The sequence below is a fragment of the Corapipo altera genome, unplaced genomic scaffold (assembly GCF_003945725.1).
Source record: "Corapipo altera isolate COAL_440 unplaced genomic scaffold, ASM394572v1 326, whole genome shotgun sequence".
Taxonomy (NCBI): domain Eukaryota; kingdom Metazoa; phylum Chordata; class Aves; order Passeriformes; family Pipridae; genus Corapipo; species Corapipo altera.
In genome coordinates, this window is record NW_020884945.1 from 1898615 (window position 1) to 1922534 (window position 23920).

Below are 23920 nucleotides of genomic sequence, written 5' to 3' on the forward strand. Positions count from 1 at the left end.
CACAGGGGTGTGAGGCTGTACACACACACACAGGGGTGTGAGGCTGTGCACACACACACAGGGGTGTGAGGCTGTACACACACACACAGGGGTGTGAGGCTGTACACACACACACAGGGGTGTGAGGATGTACACACACACACAGGGGTGTGAGGATGTACACACACACACAGGGGTGTGAGGCTGTACGCACACACAGGGGTGTGAGGCTGTACACACACACACAGGGGTGTGAGGATGTACACACACAGGGTGTGAGGCTGTACACACACACACAGGGGTGTGAGGCTGTACGCACACACAGGGGTGTGAGGCTGTACACACACACAGGGGTGTGAGGCTGTACGCACACACAGGGGTGTGAGGCTGTACACACACACAGGGGTGTGAGGCTGTACACACACACACAGGGGTGTGAGCACAACCAGCAAAGAGGAGCCCAAGCACCTCTGCCTTGGCACCTGGTGCAGCTCAGCCCACGGGGCACCGGGATGTGCTGGGGGCTTAATGTCGAGTGCCTGCAGCCATCTCTATAAAACCATCACACACAGGGAAAGAACTGCTTCCCTTGTTTTGTACAAGTCTCAAACTCTGTCACCAGGTGGTCTTATTCTACAGTTCTCTCTGAGGTTATTTATTAGCAATTAGATCAACAAAAGCAAAACTAACTCTGGGAGGGAAATGTCATTATTTGATGTATTTTTAAGCACCTTTTAGGAACAGTTAATTCTATAAGCTTTACATCCCTCTGCTCTTAACTACAGTGTGAGTTTGATTATCTCCTCCATTTCTTACCTAGGGAAGTTACAGGAAAAATTGCTGCTGTTTACTGCATGAGCAGCAGTATTTAGAGCAGTCACTTTAAAATGATTTTTTTCAGAGTATGAGATGATTTTCAGTGTCCTCACAACAAAAGTATAAAAACTGGGCTCTTAAGTAGGAAAGATGTGGTTTTTCATTCACATAATTTTGACTAGTACTCTTCATTGAAATGAAAATGTGAATTTCTGAATTTTGTTAAAGACAAAGCAGGGTTTTTTTTATTGCTTTTTCATTTATTTCATGCCGAAATAAATGCAGGTGAGGGAAACTGGATAGAAGGGGACAAAGAGAGAAATGCATAGTTACTGTAGAGGTTTTGAGGGGTTTGAGTGATGTAACCCAGGTCCTTTATTTGTAGCATTGCACTACAAATCCCTATCCACACCCCCAGCAGTGTGACAGTCCTGTCCTGCACGTGCCACATCAGGGCAGAGGGGGCACAATTTGCTCCTCAGCCCATCCAGTCTTTGACTTTTGTCCTACAGCTGCAACACAGATGTACTTTGAAGTGTGTGGTGGTTTGTTTTTGGTTGTTTTGTTTTGTTTTTTTTTTCTGTGAACAGCTGTGCATTCAAAACTTTGTTGAGTTTTAGTCAACAGATTGCACTTTTTTGTTGACTTTATTTAAACAGAACTTTTGCACTTCATTTGGATGTGTAATGGTTTCCAATTTCTAAATAAAATTATTCTAGGTACAGTGGTTGTACAGCCTGAGCCAGTGCTGAATGAAGACAAAGATGATTTTAAAGGGCCCGAATTTAGAAGCAGAAATACCGTTAAAATGAAACCTGAAGCTCCCAAAAAGCGTGGAGGTAAATACAACTTAAAACATCTATTAAAACGGGTTTAAATTGTTGCTTACGACCACATTTGGTACATCTAAAAATTGTTCATATTTCTGATAAATTATCCTAAAAATACCTCCACTCTTCTGGCTTTTTGTTCATTAAGGATGCTAACTGACAGAAATTAGCCTCCATTGCTGCCCCTGCAATGCAGCAGTGAAAGCTAAGATTAGTTCCCATTATACTCCTTATTTTCTGTAGGTATAGGATGCATCATTAGGTACAGTTGCTTGGTTGCAATCAGGTGTTACAGGTATTCCTTTTTTAAGGAATTACGTTGTAACAGTGTTGATACAGGAATGTTCACTTACCAAGAAAGCAACCATGTGGGACATGCATAGGCAGATTATCCATCAGTGAGCTGAGAAAAATCCAAAACCCTCAAACAATTCAAAGACTTCTGTTTTGTTTTTAAATTGTGGGAAATTCCCTACCAGTGGGCCCTTCTAAGGATTATCTTTGAAAAACTGCTGTGTCAGCTGCTTTTCCATAGCTACTGCTAAAATTGAGAAGTTAGGTAGATTATAGCAGTAACAGAAATTAATTTCTCGTGTTTCATTCCAAAAATTAAAGGAGAGGGAGGATTATTTATAAAGTAGCCAATAAGAAGGCAGATATTTTTATTAACACTACTGGCAATATCTTAATTCACATACCAACAGCAGTACCTAGGATATTCATACAAACAGATCTTGTACACACTCTTCATTCTTCCCATTATATCATTTGAGATACTTGCTCTTTTTTAGAGTCTTACTGTAATTTATTAAGTGCTATTTCTCCATTTGTGGTGGAAGGGGAGTAGAATGTGACTGTGTGGAAATGTGCTTGTGCATACACATGAGCTCATGCATGATGTTAATCACATTTTGAGCGTTGATGTTTTCTCTGAATAATCCCTTTCTTAATCTTTGGAAGTTGGTTCTGTTTATTCATGCAAGGTGTCCTGTGCAGCATTTAGGAATGCTTTTCCCATTTGTGCTTAAACCCTTTGCAAATGGTCCAACAGAACTCTTCAAGGGTGCAGGGTTGAGAAGATAGGACTCTTCTGCTTGAGCTCTGTGGCCTGTGTCTGCATCCCCAGGACAGTTTGTATGACCTGCCCCTCCAGCTTTTTTTCTCTGTCCCCAGAGAAAGGCTTTCCTTTGAGTATCTGGACTGGTTACTCATGTACTGTGCCTGACATGGGGTAATGGTTTTGGAAGGGACATGAAGAGTTTAAGCCTTACCTTTGTCCAGGGGGAGCTCAGTTCTGTTAACGTCTCTGCTGATAGTATTTGGTTTCAGAGCTCTCCAGGAGGTGTGTTAAACTCCAGTCAGCTTCCAGGGAAATGGAACAGGTACTGCCTGCTCCTTGTGTTGACCCCATTTCCAGACCAGGAAAGGTAACCAGGTGAGGGATGTGACTCCAATCATCCTCAAGAGCAGGATTAGGGAATATATCAAAGCAGTTTGTTTTTGTCAAACTTCATCAGCTTTTTGCATGAAGTGGCACTGAGCTGTGCTTGATGCCTGACTGAGGTGCCCTGAGCACGTACAGAGCAGGTAAATGTGTAGTCCCTGAGATCCTGAATTGTCTGCACAGTGCAGGTAAATAATAACAATAAAATAAAAAATGCCAGTCCGTCTTGTTCATTGTGGAGTGCATCTTTGCACTTTTATTAGGAATTATATGCCCTGTTTATATTAGAAATAGTGGTAGTAATAGAAGTCTTGCCTTTCTAGCAACCAGGTGCTCTCATCTGAGACTCTTGAGAGACACTGTGTCATTATTTTCAAGTGTTGTGTCTGCAGAATGGTTATGGTTGTATTTTTGCTAATAAACTCTGGTAGGAATGTTTTTAAGTAAGTATTTTCTCAGTATTAATGAATTAGTAGTAGTTGAATTTCTTTAGGTCATCATCATTTGTAGCAGTAACATGGCTTACAAAGGTTTCCCTCATAAATTCTCTCTTTCTGGTGCCAACTTGCAGATTTTAGGAAGGAGACCACAGTGCTTCCCGTAGCTGTAGAAAGGAGGGAAGTGGCTCAGGATTTGGCAGGGAATGGCCTGTTGTCCCTGAGCTGGCTGTGGTGTGTGACAGACCTGGGTTGGGTTCCGTGCTGCGGAACAGGGGATTGCTTTCCCAGGAGTGCGGTACGACGGATGCCTTTATTCAAGGTCACCAGCAGTGCCTGAAACCAGTGTTTGAGCTGGTTTTGAGGTGGTGAGAGGGCTTTGTGAGCGCCCAGGCTCTGCAGACATGCAGTCATGCATGCCTGGAGGTTGGAAAGAGCATATATTCAGAATTTCCCTGAGTTGTGAGGGTGTATCAGCTGTTCTCGCTTCAGCAGCAGGTTGCTGGTAGCTTGCATTGTGTCTTGAGAATGTTCATTCAGTTCCTTAACACTGTGGTGTTGGTGCTTCTGTGGCAGTGATTATTTGAAAACTAGAAAAAAATACGGAGTCTGTACTCAGGTTGTAACCATTGAGTGAAACCATTTGAGTTAATTTCCTTGTTCCACTTACTGAACATGGCAGCGAAGGACAAGTCACAGTTGAGTGATCCCATATCAAACCTCTATCTGCTTGATCCCAGATTAGGATTTTGAAAGTGTATGAGCTTTCACAAATGATTTTCCTTTTTCTGCTGCTGAAAACAGAAAGGTCTCACAGTGTTAACTAGTTGGTTTAACAGCCTGGCATGGAGTGAACCTGCCAAGCCCATGTTCACCCCTTCCAAAGTGAATTTGGGGGGTTTGCAGTAAAGAAATGTTTTCTTGACCAAATATAGGTACAGCAGCAGGGTGGTCCACAAACTGAGAGCAATCAGCAAGATGGGGAGTACATGTGTATTATAGCAAAATTGTAGTTTCAGAAAAACCCAAACAGCAAAAAACACCATCAAGAAGGGAACAAAAGGTGAGAAAAGATTTTTCAGACACTATTAAAAGGATTTTGTGCATCTTCTGTAATAGTTTTCTGTATTCTTCTTTGAGAAACTAAACTGTGTGTGAAAGAAAATATAATATAAACATGCATTTGTTAAACAAAGATTAAATTGGGAACATTGTCCAAAATATCAGGGCTGCTCTGGAAGAGTTTTATTGATGACTCTTATTTAGGTGTGTTCTCATGAGGTGACCAGTTAGCCCAGACTGAATCTCTCAAAGGAAAAGAATTGTATCTTCACCCCAAGTGGAGCATAGAAATTAGAGGGAAATTCTTTCAGTCTTTGAATGACAAGTGGTTACAGAAAGATCTCTAGTGCTGGGCAGTAAAGAAATAAAGGCTTAAAACCTGACAGGCCGAAATATTGTAAGAAAATTAAATAGGTATATATAGATTTCTTAAAAAAAAAAAAAAGAAAACAATTAATGTGTGGTTTATAATCCTCTCTATAGAGGAAGGACTACATGGAATTGTAAGCTGTACAGCTTGTGGGCAACAGGTGAACCATTTTCAAAAGGATTCAATCTACAGACATCCTACACTGAAAGTTCTTATTTGTAAGGTATGTGGTAAACAGTTCTACTGTTTGTTTTTGTTTGAAATGTCATATTAGTTGATTTGGATGGGATTTTTGTGGGAGTAGTTCTTTTTTTTAAGTCATTAGCTGTTACAATTAAGGAAAGTAAAAGTGGGGGGGGGAAAAACAAATATACTTACAAATTTATATTCCTGTTTTCTTATACCTCAGTTAAACTCATTGTGGTTTATTTGGAATTTAGTTTTATAACTTTAAGGCTGTAATAGTAGTGAATTTTTAATGTTAAATGATCTGTCTGAAGTTTCTGCCTACTCATAATGTATTGTAAGAGCAGATTCAAGTCTGGATCTCCTGGTAAAGTGTTCTGTGTAAAACAAGGTTGGAATAAGGAGCAGAAAAGTAGCTTCAGAGCCATCTCGGTTTCTGCAGCTCGTGGACTGGTTTAATTTATGGCAGCTTTGAAATAATGATCTAAACCTAACCTAAACCCAGATCTGGGTCTTCAGCTGCCTGCTTTCCTGGTGGCTTCAGAGAGGCCCTGAGTTGCCTGCAATGGAAAGAGGGGGGCAACAGGGCAGGAAGGAAACATCCCTGCCCCTGCTGTGAAGACCTCTGTTAATTTTCAGAGATACAGAGATATCTCTTACATGTCTCTACAGCCTGTAGATGCTGTATTTGTAGAGGTGTTGCCAAAGACAGAGAGATACAGCTCTGTTACAATGCACATGTAGCATTCCTGTTCCTTTCCCTCCTCCTTCTCCCGGGTTCCTGACTAATGTTCCATGTTCAGCTGACAGGCTGTCACAGGCATGCCCGTGTAGTCTGATGTTCTGCCTCTTCTGTGTATTCTGACTTGTTTCTTTTATCAAATATGCTTTACAATAATCAGCTCACACGATGACTGTCTTCCATCTCCACTGGAGTCCCAGCTCTTGTTCTAGGCTCAAAAATCCTCAGCAGGTGGCTGTAGCTGTCTGTGTTCCTGCCATGCACAAGAGACCTGGGTCATTTTTTTAACTTCTTTAGGGTGTTGGGTTCAACAGCAGCTCTTGACTGGGGGCTCTGCTACATGAATTGCATCCAGGACTTTTTCCTTTAAATTTTCTGTATCTACTTAGTGGAGCATGGCCTCAAGTTAATGTGAGAGTGAGGAGTGGAAGTCCCTGATCTCCATACTCCAGGTCTTCCGTTGCTTTCTGTGCCTAGTTCTGCCCTTATTTTTCTCCTGCTTAGGTCAACAGTCCCAGACCTGAGAAGCTGTTTTCCTTCAACTATGAATGTTCCATCAAATGTCTAAATATCAGACATTACTGGGGTTTTTTGTTGGTTTTGATTGTTTGGATAGTTTAGTTGAACAGATATATAAATCTATTCCATGTAAAGGGGCATCATCATGTTAAATTCATGTGCTGAATCCTCTTCTGGGTTCTGAATTCACTGATCTGCTGGGTAAAAGGACAGAATGTAGCTAATAGTTTGTATTAATGCCTGTTCAAAGTAGAACTGCAAGTCTGGGAGAACCTTTTTCACTAGCCACTGGGGAAAAAATAACATCACGCCTTCCAAATTTGGTGTAAAGAGTTCAGAAACTGAAGCCATTGCTACTTCTAGCTGAGGTTTTTTTCTTACCATTACCAAATTTTCAATAAAGATACTTAGTTTGTACCTGGAAATTGAATACTTGGGTGTTAACATCAGGATAATTGCTGAAGACCTTTTTATGTAAAGCTTTATGGCATCAGATGCTAACATAAGGAGCATACAGCTGAAGACTGTAATTTATATAGGATTAATTGTGCTGGGGAGGATGTGGTATTGATTTACCTAGGAAATAGATGGGAAAAAACTTAGAGATTTGAAGAGAAATATTCAGCTGATGTTCTAAATACACAGTTACACAGCAATCAGACACAAACCTATTTAATTTTCAAATAAACCTTGAACCATCTAAATAAGAAGTCACGTTTTGGGACCTATTGTATCCATGGTAGATTTTTTTTTTTAGATTAACACAAATGTAAAAGGCTTAGAATGCTGAAGACCTTGCAGCTGCTGCTTTTACTGGCAAGCTTCGGAAATCAAATCAATCTCTGAAGCCTTGTTGGGATTTAATAAAGAATTCCTTGTCCTGTCTCTTTCCAGACTTGCTACAAGTATTACATGAGCGATGACATCAGCCGGGATTCCGACGGGATGGACGAACAGTGCAGGTGAGGGTCCAGGAACTGCAAACACACCCACAGCCCTTCTGGCCTGGGGATCTTTATTTGTCACTCATCTTATTATTGCAACAAATAAGACCAGTACAGAAGAGCTTAAGAGCTTAATCAACAATTATTTATCACCAAGAAATACTCAACCCCAGCATTTTCCTATCTATCTGATTGTTATTTTAGTAATTAATAGGAAAAGATTTTATAAACGAATCCAATAGCAAACACTTTTAGGCATCACATTTCTAACTAAATAACATGGCTGTTAATTGGGTATTGACCATAATGCCCATTAACCTTACAAACACTTTAAAGGTGGGGATGGAATCTGACATTCTAAACCTTGTAAGCCACAGAAACTTATTTCTACAGATGCATTTCCCACTTTTGAAATACTAAAGTATTTCTCTGTCAAATATCTAAATGCGTAATTCTGTAAAAATTGTGCAGTCTGTGATGCTTATGAGCTTTCTTGTCCACTACTTTTCAGGTCATATGTGCCTGCAGTAGTAATATATCAGTTAAGGCTAGAAAGACTCAAACCAATTACTTCTGATGTAAAATAAATCACTCCACTCCCTCCCCTCTCCAAATTTTCAGAAGAAACAGGGAAAATAAAATTTAATTAGTTTTTTCTTTTCTTTAAAATCAGTGCTGAAATTATGTTTGAAAATTACTGACCACTTCAGCCTTGTGAACTTTTAATCTAATACATGAATTTCCTGATTTTCCAATTCTCAGCTGAGTGCTTTTCAGATGTGCTTTTAAAAAATGGTTTCCATTAATGGATATCTGTTTATCACCTGAATTTTTAAATATGTCAGCTTAAGAGTTTACCACTGTGTTGTTCTGGAGACAAACCTCTTTCATTCCTCATGTCTCGTTTCAGGTGGTGTGCTGAAGGTGGAAATTTGATTTGCTGTGACTTTTGCCACAACGCCTTCTGTAAAAAGTGCATTTTGCGCAACCTGGGTCGAAAGGAGCTCTCGACTATCCTGGATGAAAATAACCAGTGGCACTGCTATATTTGCCATCCAGAGCCTTTATTGGACTTGGTCACTGCATGTGACAGTGTCTTTGAAAATTTAGAACAGTTACTTCAACAAAACAAAAAAAAGATCAAAGTTGAAAGTGAAAAAAGTAAAATATATGACCATACAGTCAAGTTTTCTCCAAAGAGAAATAGTGCAAACTGTAATGGTGAAGAAAAAAAACTAGATAATTCATATTCAGGTTCGCTAACATATTCTTATAAAGCACTGATGGTGCCAAAAGACTTGCTTAAGAAAACAAAAAAGCTGGTTGAAACTACAGCAAATCTCAATTCTAGCTTTGTAAGCTTTTTGAAAAACGCTGCAGAAAATGTAGAAATAAGCCCAACTGTGCAACTGTGTCAGCTGAAGGCTTTTAAATCTGTGCTGAGTGACATGAAAAAAGCTCATCTGGCACTAGAAGAAGGTCTGAACCTGGAGATTCAAGCATTGAATGTTAAAATCAAAGATAAAAATACCAAAGAGAAAAAAACTGAGGTTAGATCTGAAAAAAATGAGGTGAAAAAAGATGAAGGAAAGGAACATGTGGCATTAAAAGAGGATGACACTGTACAGACACCGAAAAAGGTTGTATCAGAACAGCCTGACAGTGAGCCCATGGATCAAAGTGTTCCAGCAGTGGAACAGACTGATAACAAACCTACTTCTGGGGAAGAGAAAAAGTCTGGCAGAAATGAAGAACCTCAGTATGAACCGAACAGTACAGAGGCTTTGGACATGGATATAGTGTCCATTCCCTCATCTGTTCCTGAAGACATTTTTGAGACTCTGGAATCTGCTATGGAGATTCAGATGCCATCAGATGAGCAGGAGAGTGGAAATACAGGAACAGATCATGAGACTCTAAATTCAAATACGAAATCGAACGCTCCCATGAAAGATGCCAAAGGTAGTACCAAGTTAAAATCATCGGCTAAAGGAACAAAAGAATTGGTTGTAAAATTGACTCCTGTTTCCCTCTCAGAGGTTACAGTTAAAGCCGAGGATCGAGACAACAGTTTAGAAAAGGAAAATAAAAGTGTTGATGCAAAGCCTAGAGCAGAAAACTGTGACCCTGTGAAACAAAATCACAGTGCTGGCAGTGAACCCTCCACGGAGAACGAGGCCGTGCCCGTCGAGGAGTCCGATCTCCGGAGGTCGCCACGCGTGAAAACCACCCCCCTGAGGCGCCCCACGGACATGAGCCCTCTGACATCCAACTCTGAGGAGGACAGCAACGACATGGGCAGTGAGAAGCGCAAGGGAAAACCAGCCAAACAGCCACGGAGGAAAAACGACAAGAGAAATCCTTCTGACAGTGCTGCTGATGGCCCCAGCCCTGATAACCTTTCCGAATCCAAGAAGCCATATGTTTTGGATCAGAGCTCGGATTCTGATGAGATACCAGCTGTTCTTAAAGAGGCAGGAATGATGAGTCGCAGTTCCTCAGACATTGACAGCAATAGTGAAGCACCAGCAAATGATCAGAAGACTTCAGATTTTCAGAAGAATCAACCAGTAAAGGATGAAAATGGAAAACGAAAAAGAAAAAGTTCCAGTTCTGGTTCAGATTTAGATGCTAAAAGAGGCAAATCAGCTAAAAACGCCGCCGCTGCTAAAAAGAAGCGACAAAACTATTCGGATTCTTCAAACTATGATTCTGAGTTAGAAAAAGAGATAAAAATGTTAAGTAAAATTGAGGCTGCCAAAAAGCCTAAGAAAAAATATTCACGAAAAGAGGATAGTTACGATTCCTCTGAAGAAGAGCAGAGGAAGAAAGTCAGCAGTAAAAGAAAGGTAAATCGGAAGAAAAAGAAAGGTAAATCTTCTGAAGATGATGATGATGTTGAAAAGTCTTCCCCAGAGAAGGAATTGAACCATTCTTCTAAAGATAAAAAAGTGGGTAAGAGGTCGTCTACTAAGGAGAAGATAAACAGGGACTCAAAAGAAAAATCCACAAAGGGAAAACATGATGAGTATTCTGATGTTGAGAAGTCTTCACTGGAGAAAGAGGAAAGTTCTCCTGAAGGTAACAAAAACAAGGATTTGAAAAAGAAAAAGGCAGAAGAAGATTCTTCTTCAGAGAGTACTGAGAAATCTGCAAAGAAAGAGCACAAGTTTGAGTCTTCAAAGGACAGACTCAAGAACAAGAAAGGATCAGAAAACAAAGCGAAGAAATCTGAAAAATTGAAAAAGAAGAGTTTCAAGAAAGAGCAAGATGATTCCTCATCTGATGGTGAGAAGTCCTCTCCAGAGAAAGGAAGCTGCAATTCTTCTGAAAACGACAAAATTAAAAAGGAACCTGTATTTACAGAAAAGAGAAATTTGAGAGAGAGAGTAGCTAAAAGAGTACACATTGATTTATCCTCTGATACTGAGAAATCTCCCCAAAAAGAGGAGAGTTCTTCTGATGATGCCATGCAGCGTAAAAAACGAACTGAAACTAAAGAAAAGAAAAAAATAAGTCACAAAAAGAAAATTTCCAAAAAAGAACAGAATGATTCATCTTCTTCTGATGAGGAGTCTTATGAAGACAGTAAGAAAAAGACTAAAAGAGGGTCAATGAAAGAAAGTAAAAGGAGTAGCTTAAAAAAGAAAGTGTCAAAAAAGAAGGTGGTTGTCACTTCCTCTTCCTCATCTGATAAGGAGGAAAATGATGAGCAGAATTCCAGCGGCGATGGAAGCAGCGACGAGCAGAAGATCAGGCCAGTGACTGAGAGCTTGATGCTGTCTGCTGGTGCAGGATTCTGTCAGTCATCAGGTGTGCAAAAGGTGTTCATGTACACCTGTTATTAATATATTAATAGAGGAATTCTGTAAGGTTTGGGTAACATTTAATAATCTAGAAGTGAAAAATATTCGTCCGTTGGTAATTACACATTTAATTATTTGCAGGCAGTTAGGTTTTCTGATACTGGTTTGGAAGCACCTGTTTCGAAGTTCCTTTTCAACCCAAACTATCTTGTGATTCTAAAATTACATTACTTCAGTTTGTGCAGCTTGACCCGTGAGGATGTCACTGTAAATGGAGAGGCTTGAGAAGCTGCAGTCTGTAGTTGCAGTAGGTATTGCTTTGGAGCTCTGCTTTCCAAAGCCCAGTCCTTACTTTGCCTGCCAGGGACTGCTGTAGCAGAAGCTGGATTAAAGGAGTAGATAACCCAGGGAACTCTGTTTGTCACCTCCTGGTTATGCACTGGAGATGACTCTGAAGACCTTTGGCATTGCAGGATTTAAAAATCAAGGAGATGATTTTTGTGCCTCACAAGAGCCATGTAGCCTTAGAAGAGCTGGTGTCACTTACAGAAATCTGTCATTGCTTATTGTTTTCATAGTAGTTTTAAGAGTAACAGTTATTTTCCTTGCCAAGGCAAAATTACTTTGTCAGTGTCCTGAAGATTTGGTAAATTTAGAAAATTCAGAACTGCTGTGTTCCAATACGTAGTTTTAAAGAACTTAAGAAAGCAGTTTTCACATTACACAGACAGTAGACATGTTTTTAATAAATGAATTTTCAACTAGGAAAAATATTTCCTGTTTTAATTAGCATGCCAGGTAACCTGTTCAGTTTCTTTTTCTTCTAATTATGTTTCACAGAACTTTCTGTACGTGACTTTAACTGTTGGCTCAGAAACAGTTGTTTGCAAAGCTGCAGCTAAACTGAAAGTGAATAAAACTACAGTATTTTATGAAGATACAAGGGGGAATGGCTTCAAACTGAGGGTAGGTTTAGAATAGATATTGGGAAGGAATTCTTTCGTATGAGGTTGGTGAGGCCCTGGCACAGGTTGCCCAGAGAAGCTGTGGCTGCCCCAGCCCTGGAAGTGTCCAAGGCCAGATTGGAGGGGCTTGGAGCAACCTGGGCTGGTGGGAGGTGTCCCTGAGGTTAAAGGTCCCTTCTAATCCAAACCATTCTGGGATTCCATGATTCTGTGGTAAGACAGCAGAAGGGACACAGCTATATTTTGACTTTTCAAGAAAATACTTGTAGGCAGATACAGGGTACAAAATGAAATGATTGTTAGTTGTAACATCTTAAACAAAAAGCCTCACCCCTAAAAAACCCTGAAACCATCGGATTTTGAATTGGACATTAATGTTCCTCCTTTCTCCTACCAGCTTGATGGTGACCCACTCCTTCCCGAAGTTTTCCTGCAGTTCAGTTTCAGGAGATAGTTGTTCATCTTTGCAGATGTAAAGGCTGCTTTTCTGAGTGCTGTGCTGCTTTAGATTGAGAGCCCAAGCAAAGTTTGGTTAATGGTGTTTTGCATTATCCTTGAGTAGCAATTGGAAAATAAGTTTCTTGTTCTGTGTTTTACACAGCCCTGTAATGTTTGTTTTTCAAGGCCTTCCCATGAAGTAAGTTTAGTTGTGTCTCTGCACATAGTACTGGGACTTTTAGGGCTTTACCTTGAGTGCTGCCTTATCAATGTTTTCCCCAGTGGTGCCACTGCTGGGGGAGATTGCAAATAATGAATAGTTTACACAGTAATGAACTGGCTTTTTGTGTGTAGTAACTGCCATGGCTGTTGAAACTCTCCCAGAGACAGACAATTGGTGGTACTCTGAGAGTTCTCAGCATCACTGAACCATCGAAGAAAAATACCTTAAAAATGGGATTGCTTGGGTACAGTTGATGTTCACAGACTTGGTATTGAAATGGCCCAGGGGCAAAAGGTTGGTTGTAATATATCAGAAGGTCTCTGAGGCAGTGGAAGCAATTCTTTAACTTGCAAGCCACACGTGGAAGGGTTGGATAATTATTGGAGAGAAGGGTAACAGTGTGCAAATTGGAAAAATGAGATGGTGATGTGGGATGATTTGCAGTAGAGTTAGACAGAGAGAAATTAGTTGGTTTAGACTGGAGAGAGAATGCTAAAAATGGGAAGTCTAAATTGCTGCCTGCAAATCACCTAAGGGCAGTTTTAGGGAAGGCTGAGCTGGACATGTGCTGAGAGGATGAGGCAGTGGGTACAGGATTTAGCAAAGAAAACTGATATAGGTACTAGCAAAAGTATTTTATACACTGACCATGATCAAAGCTTGACAGTTGTCCAGTTTTGGAATCCCTGTCCTTGGAAATGCTCAAAACTTGATTGCCCAAGGCCCTGAAAAAACTGATCTTATTTGGGAGTTAGCTTTGCTTTTAGGAGGGAGTTGGAGTAAGTCATGTCCAGAGGTCTTTTCCAACCTGAGTTTGATTCTATGAAACCCTGCCTATATTAGATTATTTTAAGAGGAGACATGTGTTGGCTTAATAAGTGAATTAATAAAGGAATCTCTCCTGTTTCTGAACAAGCTGCATAGATTGATCATCGAATGAGACTTAGAATCTGGTTTTTTCACCAGGATGCTTTTACCTAAGTGAGGTATGTCCTGGGATCACCTCTTAGACAGTCCTGTCAGATGACATCTGGGTAATGCTGTTTCCAGGACAGGTGTACCTTAAAACAACTTGGAGTAGCTTCTCACAGCCTGGTTTTAGTCCAGTCCACGTAGGTGGCAAATAAGCAGTAGAGGTTATAAATAGAGGGATCTCAGCTAGTTAGGATTGTGAGATTTCTTTTCCTTTGCTTAGTTTTACTACCTAGCAGATTTATATACAAATCAGAAGAAAAAGAGAAAAGCAAGGGTAGAGGCCTGAGAGTGTGCTAGAAATAATTTGAATTCCTCTGTGTCCAGCCAGGAGAGTGCAGAGGAGCTCTAAGGCAGGTGCCATCCTGTGCTGTTCTTTGTTCCGTGTCCCACACTGTTGGTTTTTGTGTCCTTTCCATATGAGACAGTGCCGTGTAGTGCAGCTGAGTTTGGATGTTTACAGTTTGGATAGCACGTGGAATTCTCAAAACATAACTCTTTACACACACACATGTACTCTGAAAGCAAATGTAGATAAGGATTAGTGTTCTGCAGTGCTTCCTCAGGGCAGCAGGGCGGCTCATAGGCTTGGCAAGCAATTCTGTAATGGATTCGTGCTGCCTTTTCAATTTACCCAAACTCACTAGTGGAGATTCTGATAGAGCAGATAACTTCTTGGGAAACTTAATTTCTGGCTCCTGGGAGGAGTATTCAGGTTTTGGTGTAAAAAACCCAATTCACAGTGTGTAACAAGGCAAGAATTGCAAGCTGTGTGTAGTAGCAAGCCTAATGTGGATAAAAGCGCTGCTTGAAAAACTAGATACTTTATTAATAAAAATACTTATTTTTATATGTCAAGGTAGGTAACTGATAGAAAAGTGCTATTACCCAGCTATGTTTAATGGGGATTGTTGGTGGAGATGTGTTTATCGTGCTGCCATGTGTTGTTGTTCAGTGCTGGGTTTCCTTGTGTTGAGTGTTTCCTGTTCGGTTGTTTTTCAGGAGATGAGGGAGAGGCTCTATCAAGGACTGTTCCAATGGAGGAGGAGGAAGATGATGATGATGACGACCCTGAGAATAGGTATGATACCCTCCATAAGGACTTAAACTCGATTATAACACACCCTAGGCGTGGGCGCAAAGCGGCGCAACGGAAGAGCAAGCAGGTTGTAAAAGCCACGGCTGCCTGCCTGGTACAGACTCGCTCACGGGCCTCCTGCAAGCCTGAACACGGGGCCAGAAAACAGAGGCCAAAGCCCAGAAATGCAAAGCAAGTCTTTAGGAGCCTTAGTTAACACACCTGGCGTAGGGTGTGTTACAAATGCTCCGCAGCACTGGCCGGGCTGTGTTCCTGTTGGAAGTGTGGGCTTTGTGACAAGTGTTTCTTTCAGGCAGGTAAAAAGCTACTTCTGATAAATGTGAATTTCAGCTAGTTCTTTGAATAGAAGGTGACAGTTTGCATCTGTGCAATATGCAGTGCTGCAATATTTTCAGAATCAATTTGGTTATTACTGTTACTTAATATGCTTTTTTAATTGAAATGCCTTTTCCCAATAAAGAGAAAACACAAATGTGGGGAAAACAGTATTAGATATTTTCAGATAATGTTAATTGTCAGTAATGAATTAACTCAGTTAATTCAGCTGAGTTCTAATCCACTAAAGAGCACCTGAAGTGACTAATGTGACAATTAAGGCCCTGATTCTACAAGCACTGTGCATAGGCTCCACTGGTATCAAAGAGACTAACTATACACATATATTTTAAGTCTTTGCATAGATATTTTTAGAATTGTGGCTTATATGTATTGCTTCACTTTCAAATTCAATAAAAGTGAACCTCTGTAAGATACAGTTAGTTAAGACATGTCATATTTTGCCAGAATCATTGTAGCTATCAAAATTAGCCTGGCTAGAAATGTAAAAGCTTTGTTTCCTCATGAGTAAATGCACAACATGAAGCATTGCTCAGTTCCGAGCCACAGGTTCTTTTTGGAAGTTACTGTAGTTAGACTGAAGAGTTGTTCAGCAAAGTTTTATATAGTATTTCAGAAACTGATTTTCATTTTTGGCCATATAGCATGTGTGGGACCAGCTTTGCACAGTTGCTGATGGAGTCTTTTTCTGCTTCTGAGCCTTAATAGTTTAGAGTATGGAATCTTTGTTTCACAGAGTATGTTTTGATATGTGGCTAAAGTAAATTTTAAAAACACTGTTTTATATCCTTTACGGACCTCAGTTTGGCATCAAAATGCTGCTGCTGAATTAGTTCTTGCTTGTTTTCAGTCATGAAATTTAATCAAGTAATTCAAGTTTTAAAGAAAGACGCTTTTTAGGGACTTGACAGCACAGGGTCATAAGCAGAACATTTAAACTTTGGTAATATCAAGTTTTTTTTAAACTATACTTTAATTTCAGTCCTGTTTTGATTATTTTTTTCACTTTTTTTCTTTTTTCTTTTTTTTTTTTGGTGAGTTTCTGGTTCATAATTAAACTGAGACACTTTTGTCAGAAGTTCAGTATTTCTCATACAAATGTTTTTGACAGATCTTAATTATTAGTTTAAGAGCTATATTGGGAAAAGAATTAATTGCTAACAACTCAGTAATATAAATTTGGGCTTTAAAAATCACTTTCTGTACTTTGTTTTTAAGCTGCCTCTTTGTTAAGTTTTTCTTTAGGGGATATTTTGAATATATATTCATGAGATGGGGAGGTATTTTGTCAATAAACAGTGTTGTCAACCTTCAGACATGTTAACTGGTAACTGCAGTCTGACTTTACCTTAATCATGTGTTGTACTTGGCACCAGAATCAGAGATACAAAATGTAAAAAGATGGAACAAATTTCAAGAAGTTTAAAACTTGTTCTTCTGTTTACTCAACACAAAGTGTTTAAGTAGTTTACCTACTGATTCAGAGAAGTTGCCTATTTTCTTCCAGGCCAAAGAGGGTACCTAGTACCTGCTGGGTGTTTGTAGTGTGGGAACTCTCCTGTTTGCAAGTCTCTAGTTTAGATGTTCTGTTATTTGCATACCTGGGGATGTGCATGACATGAATATTAATAGTCTTGAAATCATTTTTGCCAAAATGCAATATCCAAGTGGGTCATACTATGCCATATAGTGCTGTATGCTTTCATCTTCTGTTGTGTAACTATTATTGGTCCTTCTGATCTTTTAAATGGTACTGTTTGATATGTTTGCAGTAGTTCTGTTTATTAAGAAGTAATTAGTGTATTTAATGCAGAATGCCTTTAAGTATTTGATGGTTACAATAAATTTTTGTAAAACATTTTTCTTGTCCAAGCATTTAATTTAATACAACTCTTGACAGCTTGAAAATCAGCCTCTTCCAACAAAGACAGCACAGTATTTAGAACAAGATGTTTGGCAGTTTTCACTCATTTTTTAGACATGTATGACATTTCATCCAAGGATTAATCTCTAAAAATCTATTTTAAAGGGTTCTGAATTTTCTAGTAATACCCCAAAGGCCCATTTAATTCAGTAGTGCTGTAGCTGGAATTGTGGTGGCTTTTATTAGCCATATACAAACCTCCTCCCCTGCCCAAGGGCTTCTTTTGGGCATTATTTCTACATATAATTCATAGGTATTTATGAACTCTGCCTGTGAGTTGATATGATCTAATTGGTAATAATACATCATGATAATGGACTAACATTTAAAATCATGACTTTTTAAGGAAAATGCTTTTTACAGTGGTAGCATTGTCTCACCAAGATTTTAACTAACTGTAAATGAGTCCATTGTATTGGCACTCTAAAGTTCATGAGCAAGAATGGTGCAAATTACCATGTGGACTTAACTCCACATCATGAGAGGCTGCACCTACTATTCCAGTTTTGCTGCAATGTCTGAAGGATAATTTAAAGTAGTCCTAGTGTGTAACTAAGCAACCCCTGAGTAATTTCCAGTTTGCCTGTCTCTTGGGAAAACTCTTTTCTTTTGGCATAACTTAAAAATACGTAGTAATCAATTAATTCCTTGGAAATGTGTTTTGTTGGTGGTGTTCTTACACGCCAACAAAGGGGAAATATATTTAAATCCCAATTTATATAAAACTGTGCATATATACTATCATTTTATTCTTGAGTTGTTTTTATGCGTCTTGGTTGAGATTGCAGCCCTGTTCTGTGAGGCACTGTAGAAATACCTTGGGGAAGTGCCCTTCAGCCAAACCTCACAGTTTAGGTAACATGGAGTGGGGCAACACCACGTGCTCAAGGTCACAGAGATAATAAACAAAATGCAGGGATTTTTTAAGTGTATTTTGGTTTTTACTACCTGAAGTCCTGTGCCCGCGGTCATATGACTCTGTGCCTCTTAATAAATTTATTGATAGTGTTCAGCTGTTACATCTGGTTGGCCAAGAATCTTTTATGTCCTTAACCCAAGTAAATATTATGGTCCCTTTCGGTTTGTGTGGGTTTCTCTGGAAGAGTGTGAGCAAGAGAGTTTCACACTACCATAGCTTGTTTTTCTTGCTGCTGTTAATGCAAATATTAAACTAGCATGTGAAGTTCCTTAGCTTAGAAACCTGATCGCTTTAGATGGGTTTTATCTTAAAAAAGAAATAAGATGTATTATCCTGGTCAGCATACATTGTAATTTAATTTAAAACCAGTGTCAAGAGTCCAGTACTCAAGGTATTCCAGTTCATATGAGCCATTTGTTACATCAGTCACTTGTCGGATACATTTACAAGGCTTAATCTCATTGGGTCTGATATTGCTTACACTTATAATTCCTGTCAGATACGTAGTTAATTAAAACCAGGCATCTTTTAAATTTTGAACATCTTAATAATATCTTATGTTTTTAGCCCGACAGTAAATGCATTGAAGAGAATGTAGCTTTTCTGACTAACAGTCTCATCTCAATTTGATTCCAAGTGGTTGAGTCTTTATCCTAGATAAAAAATAGGACTAATTTTCTATGGCAAAAATAACTTCTTAATCAATATTATTGTATATAATTAGAAATTAATAAGTTTACCCAGTCTGGTTGGTGGTTATGATGATTAATGGGAAAATCACAACATCTTCTGTTCGTGGATAGTAGATTTTATGCATGGTATTTTTAGGTGTTAGATACATTTGCTTTGGGTTTTCTTTTTCCCCTTTAAAAACCACTTCATGAAAGAACAGATAAAAGTGTGTCTTGTTTTGTTAAGACCTAAAGTCAGCCTTTTAAAGGGGATTTGTGTAGAGGTAAGTATTGCCAACCACATGCAAGTTGTGTTGACTTTGCTAATTCACGTGAGACCAGTCAGAGGCAGTGTTACTAGGCAGGACTTTCAGGATTCAATTTTAATTTTTTTCAGTTATTTTTAGTGTTTCTCTTTTTCTTTTTTTCCCTTTTCCAAAACTTTGGTGATATTCTAAGCCATTTCATTGTGAAGGAAAAGTTCTGACCATTAAGAGATGGAAGAAATATAGGCTGAATTTGTTATATAAGGAGCTGTTTATTTCTGTTGCTGTTACATATGGTGTGGTGGGTTTTAAAAAAAGAAACAACCCAAACTAACCAAGCTCTAAGTCCCTTTTCCAAATCCTCTGGAAGGACCTAATGCAAAAAGCATTTGGAAGAGGATGTTACTTATCTATGGACTTTCGTAAGTTTTTGTTGAGTTCACACTGTGATCTGTTGATATATATGGAATTAAAGCTCACCAAGGGTTCTGCATGGTGAAGTTTTAATCAACTTTTTCATCACAAGCCATCTCTCAAAAGAGGAGGAGGGTGTGTTTTGGATGCTGGTGGATTGTCTGGCTCACTGAACAATCTTAAATGTTTATTAAACTATTTTGCTTCCATCTTTTAATAATTACTGAATATACATTAGTGTGAGGATCTTTTTGGAACCACTCAAGCCTCAGAAAATACAGCTTGGAGTGTCAGGATAGATACCTTGGGAAAATTCTCTTTGAAAGGTTCTTTTGCTTTAGGGAAACGTTACATGCTGGAAAATGAAATACTGATTGTTAAAAACTATTTTATAGTGCTCTGTAAAAGTTAACAACTTAATTTCTGTTGTATAAGGAGCTTTACTCGAGAGATCCCCATTCCTTTGCCGTTTCCAAGTAAAGCTCAGTTTCTGGTTCAGTTCCATGGGTTTTGAACTGTTGTTTTGACTGGTATAAAATCTTTCCTGTTCTGAACTGTGTACTTACAGTATACATTAATTCTGCCAAAAGGCAAGACAGACCAGGTTTGACCTAGAAAAAGAAGTATTTCATTTAAAAGTGATGACCCTAGAATGGAACCTATAGTATTTCTGATGTTTATATAGGAAGACCTGGTTTTGTTCTTTTAGGATTATGTTTTCCCCTAGAAGTACAAATTCTCAGAAAACTCCACTGTTTCCCTGTGTTTTTGACATATTGTTTTATATTCTGCCTTAGATTCAGACAAGATTATGTTGCAAGAGCAATGTAAAGAAAGAATTTTTCCATAGTCACTTGTACATTAGCTGGAAACTTTCTTGTGCTGCAATGAAACAATGGGAAGCTGAGTGGACAGTTTGTGGAGCAGGAAATCATAATTTTTCTGTGAAATTCAGGTCCTGTGATGTTGGTGAAACTTTTGGGGGGATGGGTATGTGTATACACAAAAGGGTTTTTGCTACAGTTGCTGTAAGGCAAGTGCTTGTAGTTAGTTATCCAAACAGACTGAATAAAATGAAATCTCTACGTTCATACATTTTATATTTCTCTCCAGTCTTCCTGTAAAGCAGGAAACTTCTCTCTTAAGAAGCATTACACGAATCTGCTTTCTAAAAGCAAGTCAACACTTTACATTTAACATGAGATTTTTGCTGATATATCCTGTCTTGCCACAATGACTTTTCATCATGTCTTTTTTTTTTTGTTCAGCTTTCAGCCCTTTTTTTGAAGTTCTGAATGGTGTAGGGTTACACTTGTCGTTCATAGATTTATTTGAACAATGGAATAAATAGTGTTTTCTGTTTTACTTCAAAGAATTGCCAAGAAAATGCTTTTAGAAGAAATCAAAGCCAATCTTTCCTCTGATGAGGATTCATCTTCAGATGAAGAGCCGGAGGAAGGAAAAAAGAAACCTGCAAAGCAGCCTGAGAACACAGGAGATGATGGTAAGCACCCAAAAGCATCTGGGAAAAAGTGGTGCCTGTCATGATTTCAGAGGTCACTTGGGAAAATTATAATTGCTTAAGTTTCTTCAGTTTTCAGCCAAAAAATGTCATTGGTGTTGCTGTGTAGTTGCCAAAGTGAGGCCACTGTATGTGGTCATGAGGATTATCATCTCTTTCAGTCTTTCATATGTTTATTTTGTTGCTACTAGTCTGGCTTTTGTAATCAGTTTAGAAATCCGAGGGCTTTGTGAGGAGTAATCTGTACAGAACAATAAGTTCTGCAAGTGCACAGGAGAGATTTGGCTAACAGAGTCATTGAAACAGGCATTTTAAACATTCAGGCAGCATAAAATACTTAACATTTGGGGAAACTGGTATGTTGTTGCTTGTAATGCCCTGGAAGACCACAAAATTTAGCCTAAGTTAATTCAGATTTCAATTCTTGCCAAATTTAAGTCAGGAAAAAAAGATGACCGGTGTGTATGTGGTACTGACTCTTATATCTGACAGGAGAGAATGAAAAGGAAGAAAATAAGTCTGTAAAGGAAGAAAGTAATTCTGAATCGGATTCAGAGGAAGAAGAATCATCCAAGAAGCCCAGATACAGACACAGGCTGCTGAGGCACAAGCTCACCATGAGCGATGGGGAATCTGGTGAAGACAAAAAGGTGGTGAAACGAAAAGACAAAAAAGAAGGGGGGAAGCGTAGAAATAGAAGGAAAGGTACATAATCCAGACCTTTTTTTGTCATAAAAAGTGTTTGCTTCTATAAAATAAGTCCAAGGCTTTTCAGAACGGAGATCTCAAACTGTGATTTTAAAATCTGTGTAAACTTCCTTGTGTATGAAATCTAGGATTCTCATATCTTTGATTAATAAATTGTTTTATTTGAAATGTTGAATGCAAGTGCAACTCTTTCCCCTTCCTCTGACCTCTGAACTGGATTAATCTTGTGGAGTCTTAGAATACTCATCTGAAAGAGCAGAGGCAAGCCCAGATGTCCAAGCTGGGAAAATCAGTCCTGTCATTTCTGTACTTCCTCTCTTCCCCCTGGACTGTTGGTAGGCCCTGGAGCACGAGGAACCTCTGCATGCTGGAATTGCAGTGTTGCAGGCTGTAGCTGAGCACCAGATGGCACTGTGAGATGAGCCTTGCCTGGGGCTTTGGTTTACATTTCTGCAGGCAGGAACAAAGAGTCTGTCAGGTGTTGACAGTGTCCCAGGGCCAGGAAAAGTGCCCTGGACCTTCCTGTCCTCGGTGTTGCACTAATGCCAGCCAGCTTTTGTGGGCTTCCACAGGATAACAGTTGTGATTTGTTTAGCATTTTCCTTCATGAAAACTGTCATTTTTATCTGATTGTATACTTGTGCTTTTCCTCCCTTACGGAATTACTGACAGCATTTCTTTCGGGAGAAGTAACTGTAAATTACAGTGGCAGTGTGCAAATAAGATGCAGCCAGGCTGATTCTCAGGGTACTTTAGTGTCAGCCTTTTAAGTTCACTACCTTTAAGTAGAACAGTACACTGTATTTCACCTTGTCCTTTTATCCCTATGTTATTAATGTTACATTTCCCCAAGTATGTAAACCCCAGGTTTTAAGCCTTGTTAAAGTTTAACCGAGTTAAACTTTCCACTGTTCAAGGTCAAACTGAAATTAAAGGTGCTAAATGGCATTCTGGTGTCTTAATTACCTTTTTCAATGCCAGTGATAGCTCCTAAAACTAGTTATGAGAGTATTGCCTAATAGTGCTAGTTTAGGTGTATTTTTAGTTGCCCTTTGAGTGAGTTTTGAACTTGCATTACCTGAAGAAACATCAGACCACAAATGCAGCAATGCCCTTGCATATGTTGTTAGTAAATAAGGGTTGTTTTCATGAAGTATGATTATAAAATGACATCTAAAACATTTGAAACAAAAGCTTCTGTTTAACTAAGAATCATCTTCTGTTTTCTGCAATTCTGCTCTTCCCACTGTGGTCTTTCTTCCTCACCCACAGTCTTTACCTTCTGATATAAGACTTTGTCATTTGTCTGTAAACTGTATGTAGATATATTCGTGCATAAGGACCTCAAGTCTTGTTGGCATAATACACCATCTCCCAGGACTCAGCTAGTGCTTCAATATTAAGCTTTTCTACTCTGTACCCCTTACATTCCTCTTACTTCTTTATTACTGTGCTTAGTGGGTCTGATATTGTCTGAAATGAACCTTGACAGTGCTTGTTGGTCTTGAACAATTTGTTGAACCATTAGAAGTTGCTGACTTTGCAGTGATGCTCCACGTGAAACCCACGTGTTTTATTTTTCAAGTGAGCAGCGACGATTCCAACGACTCCGAGTTCCACGAGTCTGCAGTGAGCGAAGAAGTCAGTGAGTCTGAAGATGACCAACGTCCAAGGACAAGGTATAAATAAAACTCTGCTTATCCTGAGTTTGGGTTTTGGTTTTTAAGACTGCAGTTTAGGCAGGGACGTGGTAAAAGTTAAAAGACTTTGGATTGGTTCTTAAAACCCTTGATGAGACTTGTTTGTCGTTGGGTATCTGCTAATTAATTTCGTGGCAAACGTGGGAGTTGTGAATTGGTACTGCAGGAGGGAGTACACAACAACTTGATGAGCCAATATAAAAAAAAAGATTGAGAAAAAATGAACGTTTTTATGCCGAATACATCACTGTCAACTAAGGGATGGTGGATTGCAGTAAAAAACTAATGCTTAACAATTCTGAGATTCTGTGGGGTTTTCTGGGATAGACCATTGCTGTGTGTCCGGTGAGTTGAGGGGGAGGGAGGAGGGAATTTGAAACTGCACAAAAGGAGTGCATATTCTGCTAGTTAGGAACAATTATTATTGTTAGTCAGTAATATTGCCATTTTTTAATAGATCTGCCAAGAAAGCTGAGGCAGAAGAAAACCAGCGCAGTTACAAACAGAAGAAGAAACGAAGGCGAATAAGGGTTCAAGAGGATTCGTCAAGTGAGAATGACAATAAGGTACCACGTGGTGTTTTGGAGTAACAAATGTCTCTCTTGTCCACTGCTCAGGGACTTGGGTA

The 23920-nt window shown here is 39.2% G+C and overlaps 1 protein-coding gene across 3 annotated transcripts in view; it reads left to right on the forward strand.

Annotated features, from left to right (window-relative positions):
* Positions 1-23920, forward strand: part of ATRX (ATRX, chromatin remodeler) — a 78661-nt gene that overhangs the window by 17556 nt on the left and 37185 nt on the right. The window contains exons 6-14 of one of the 3 annotated variants that reach the window (XM_027662455.1): positions 1515-1634; positions 5052-5161; positions 7280-7347; positions 8240-11142; positions 14736-14814; positions 20736-20866; positions 21377-21589; positions 23178-23271; positions 23750-23858. In XM_027662455.1, the coding sequence (XP_027518256.1) occupies positions 1515-1634; positions 5052-5161; positions 7280-7347; positions 8240-11142; positions 14736-14814; positions 20736-20866; positions 21377-21589; positions 23178-23271; positions 23750-23858 (3827 nt within the window). The remainder of the gene's footprint in view (positions 1-1514; positions 1635-5051; positions 5162-7279; positions 7348-8239; positions 11143-14735; positions 14815-20735; positions 20867-21376; positions 21590-23177; positions 23272-23749; positions 23859-23920) is intronic. The other 2 variants (XM_027662456.1, XM_027662457.1) reach the window with 2 other exon arrangements.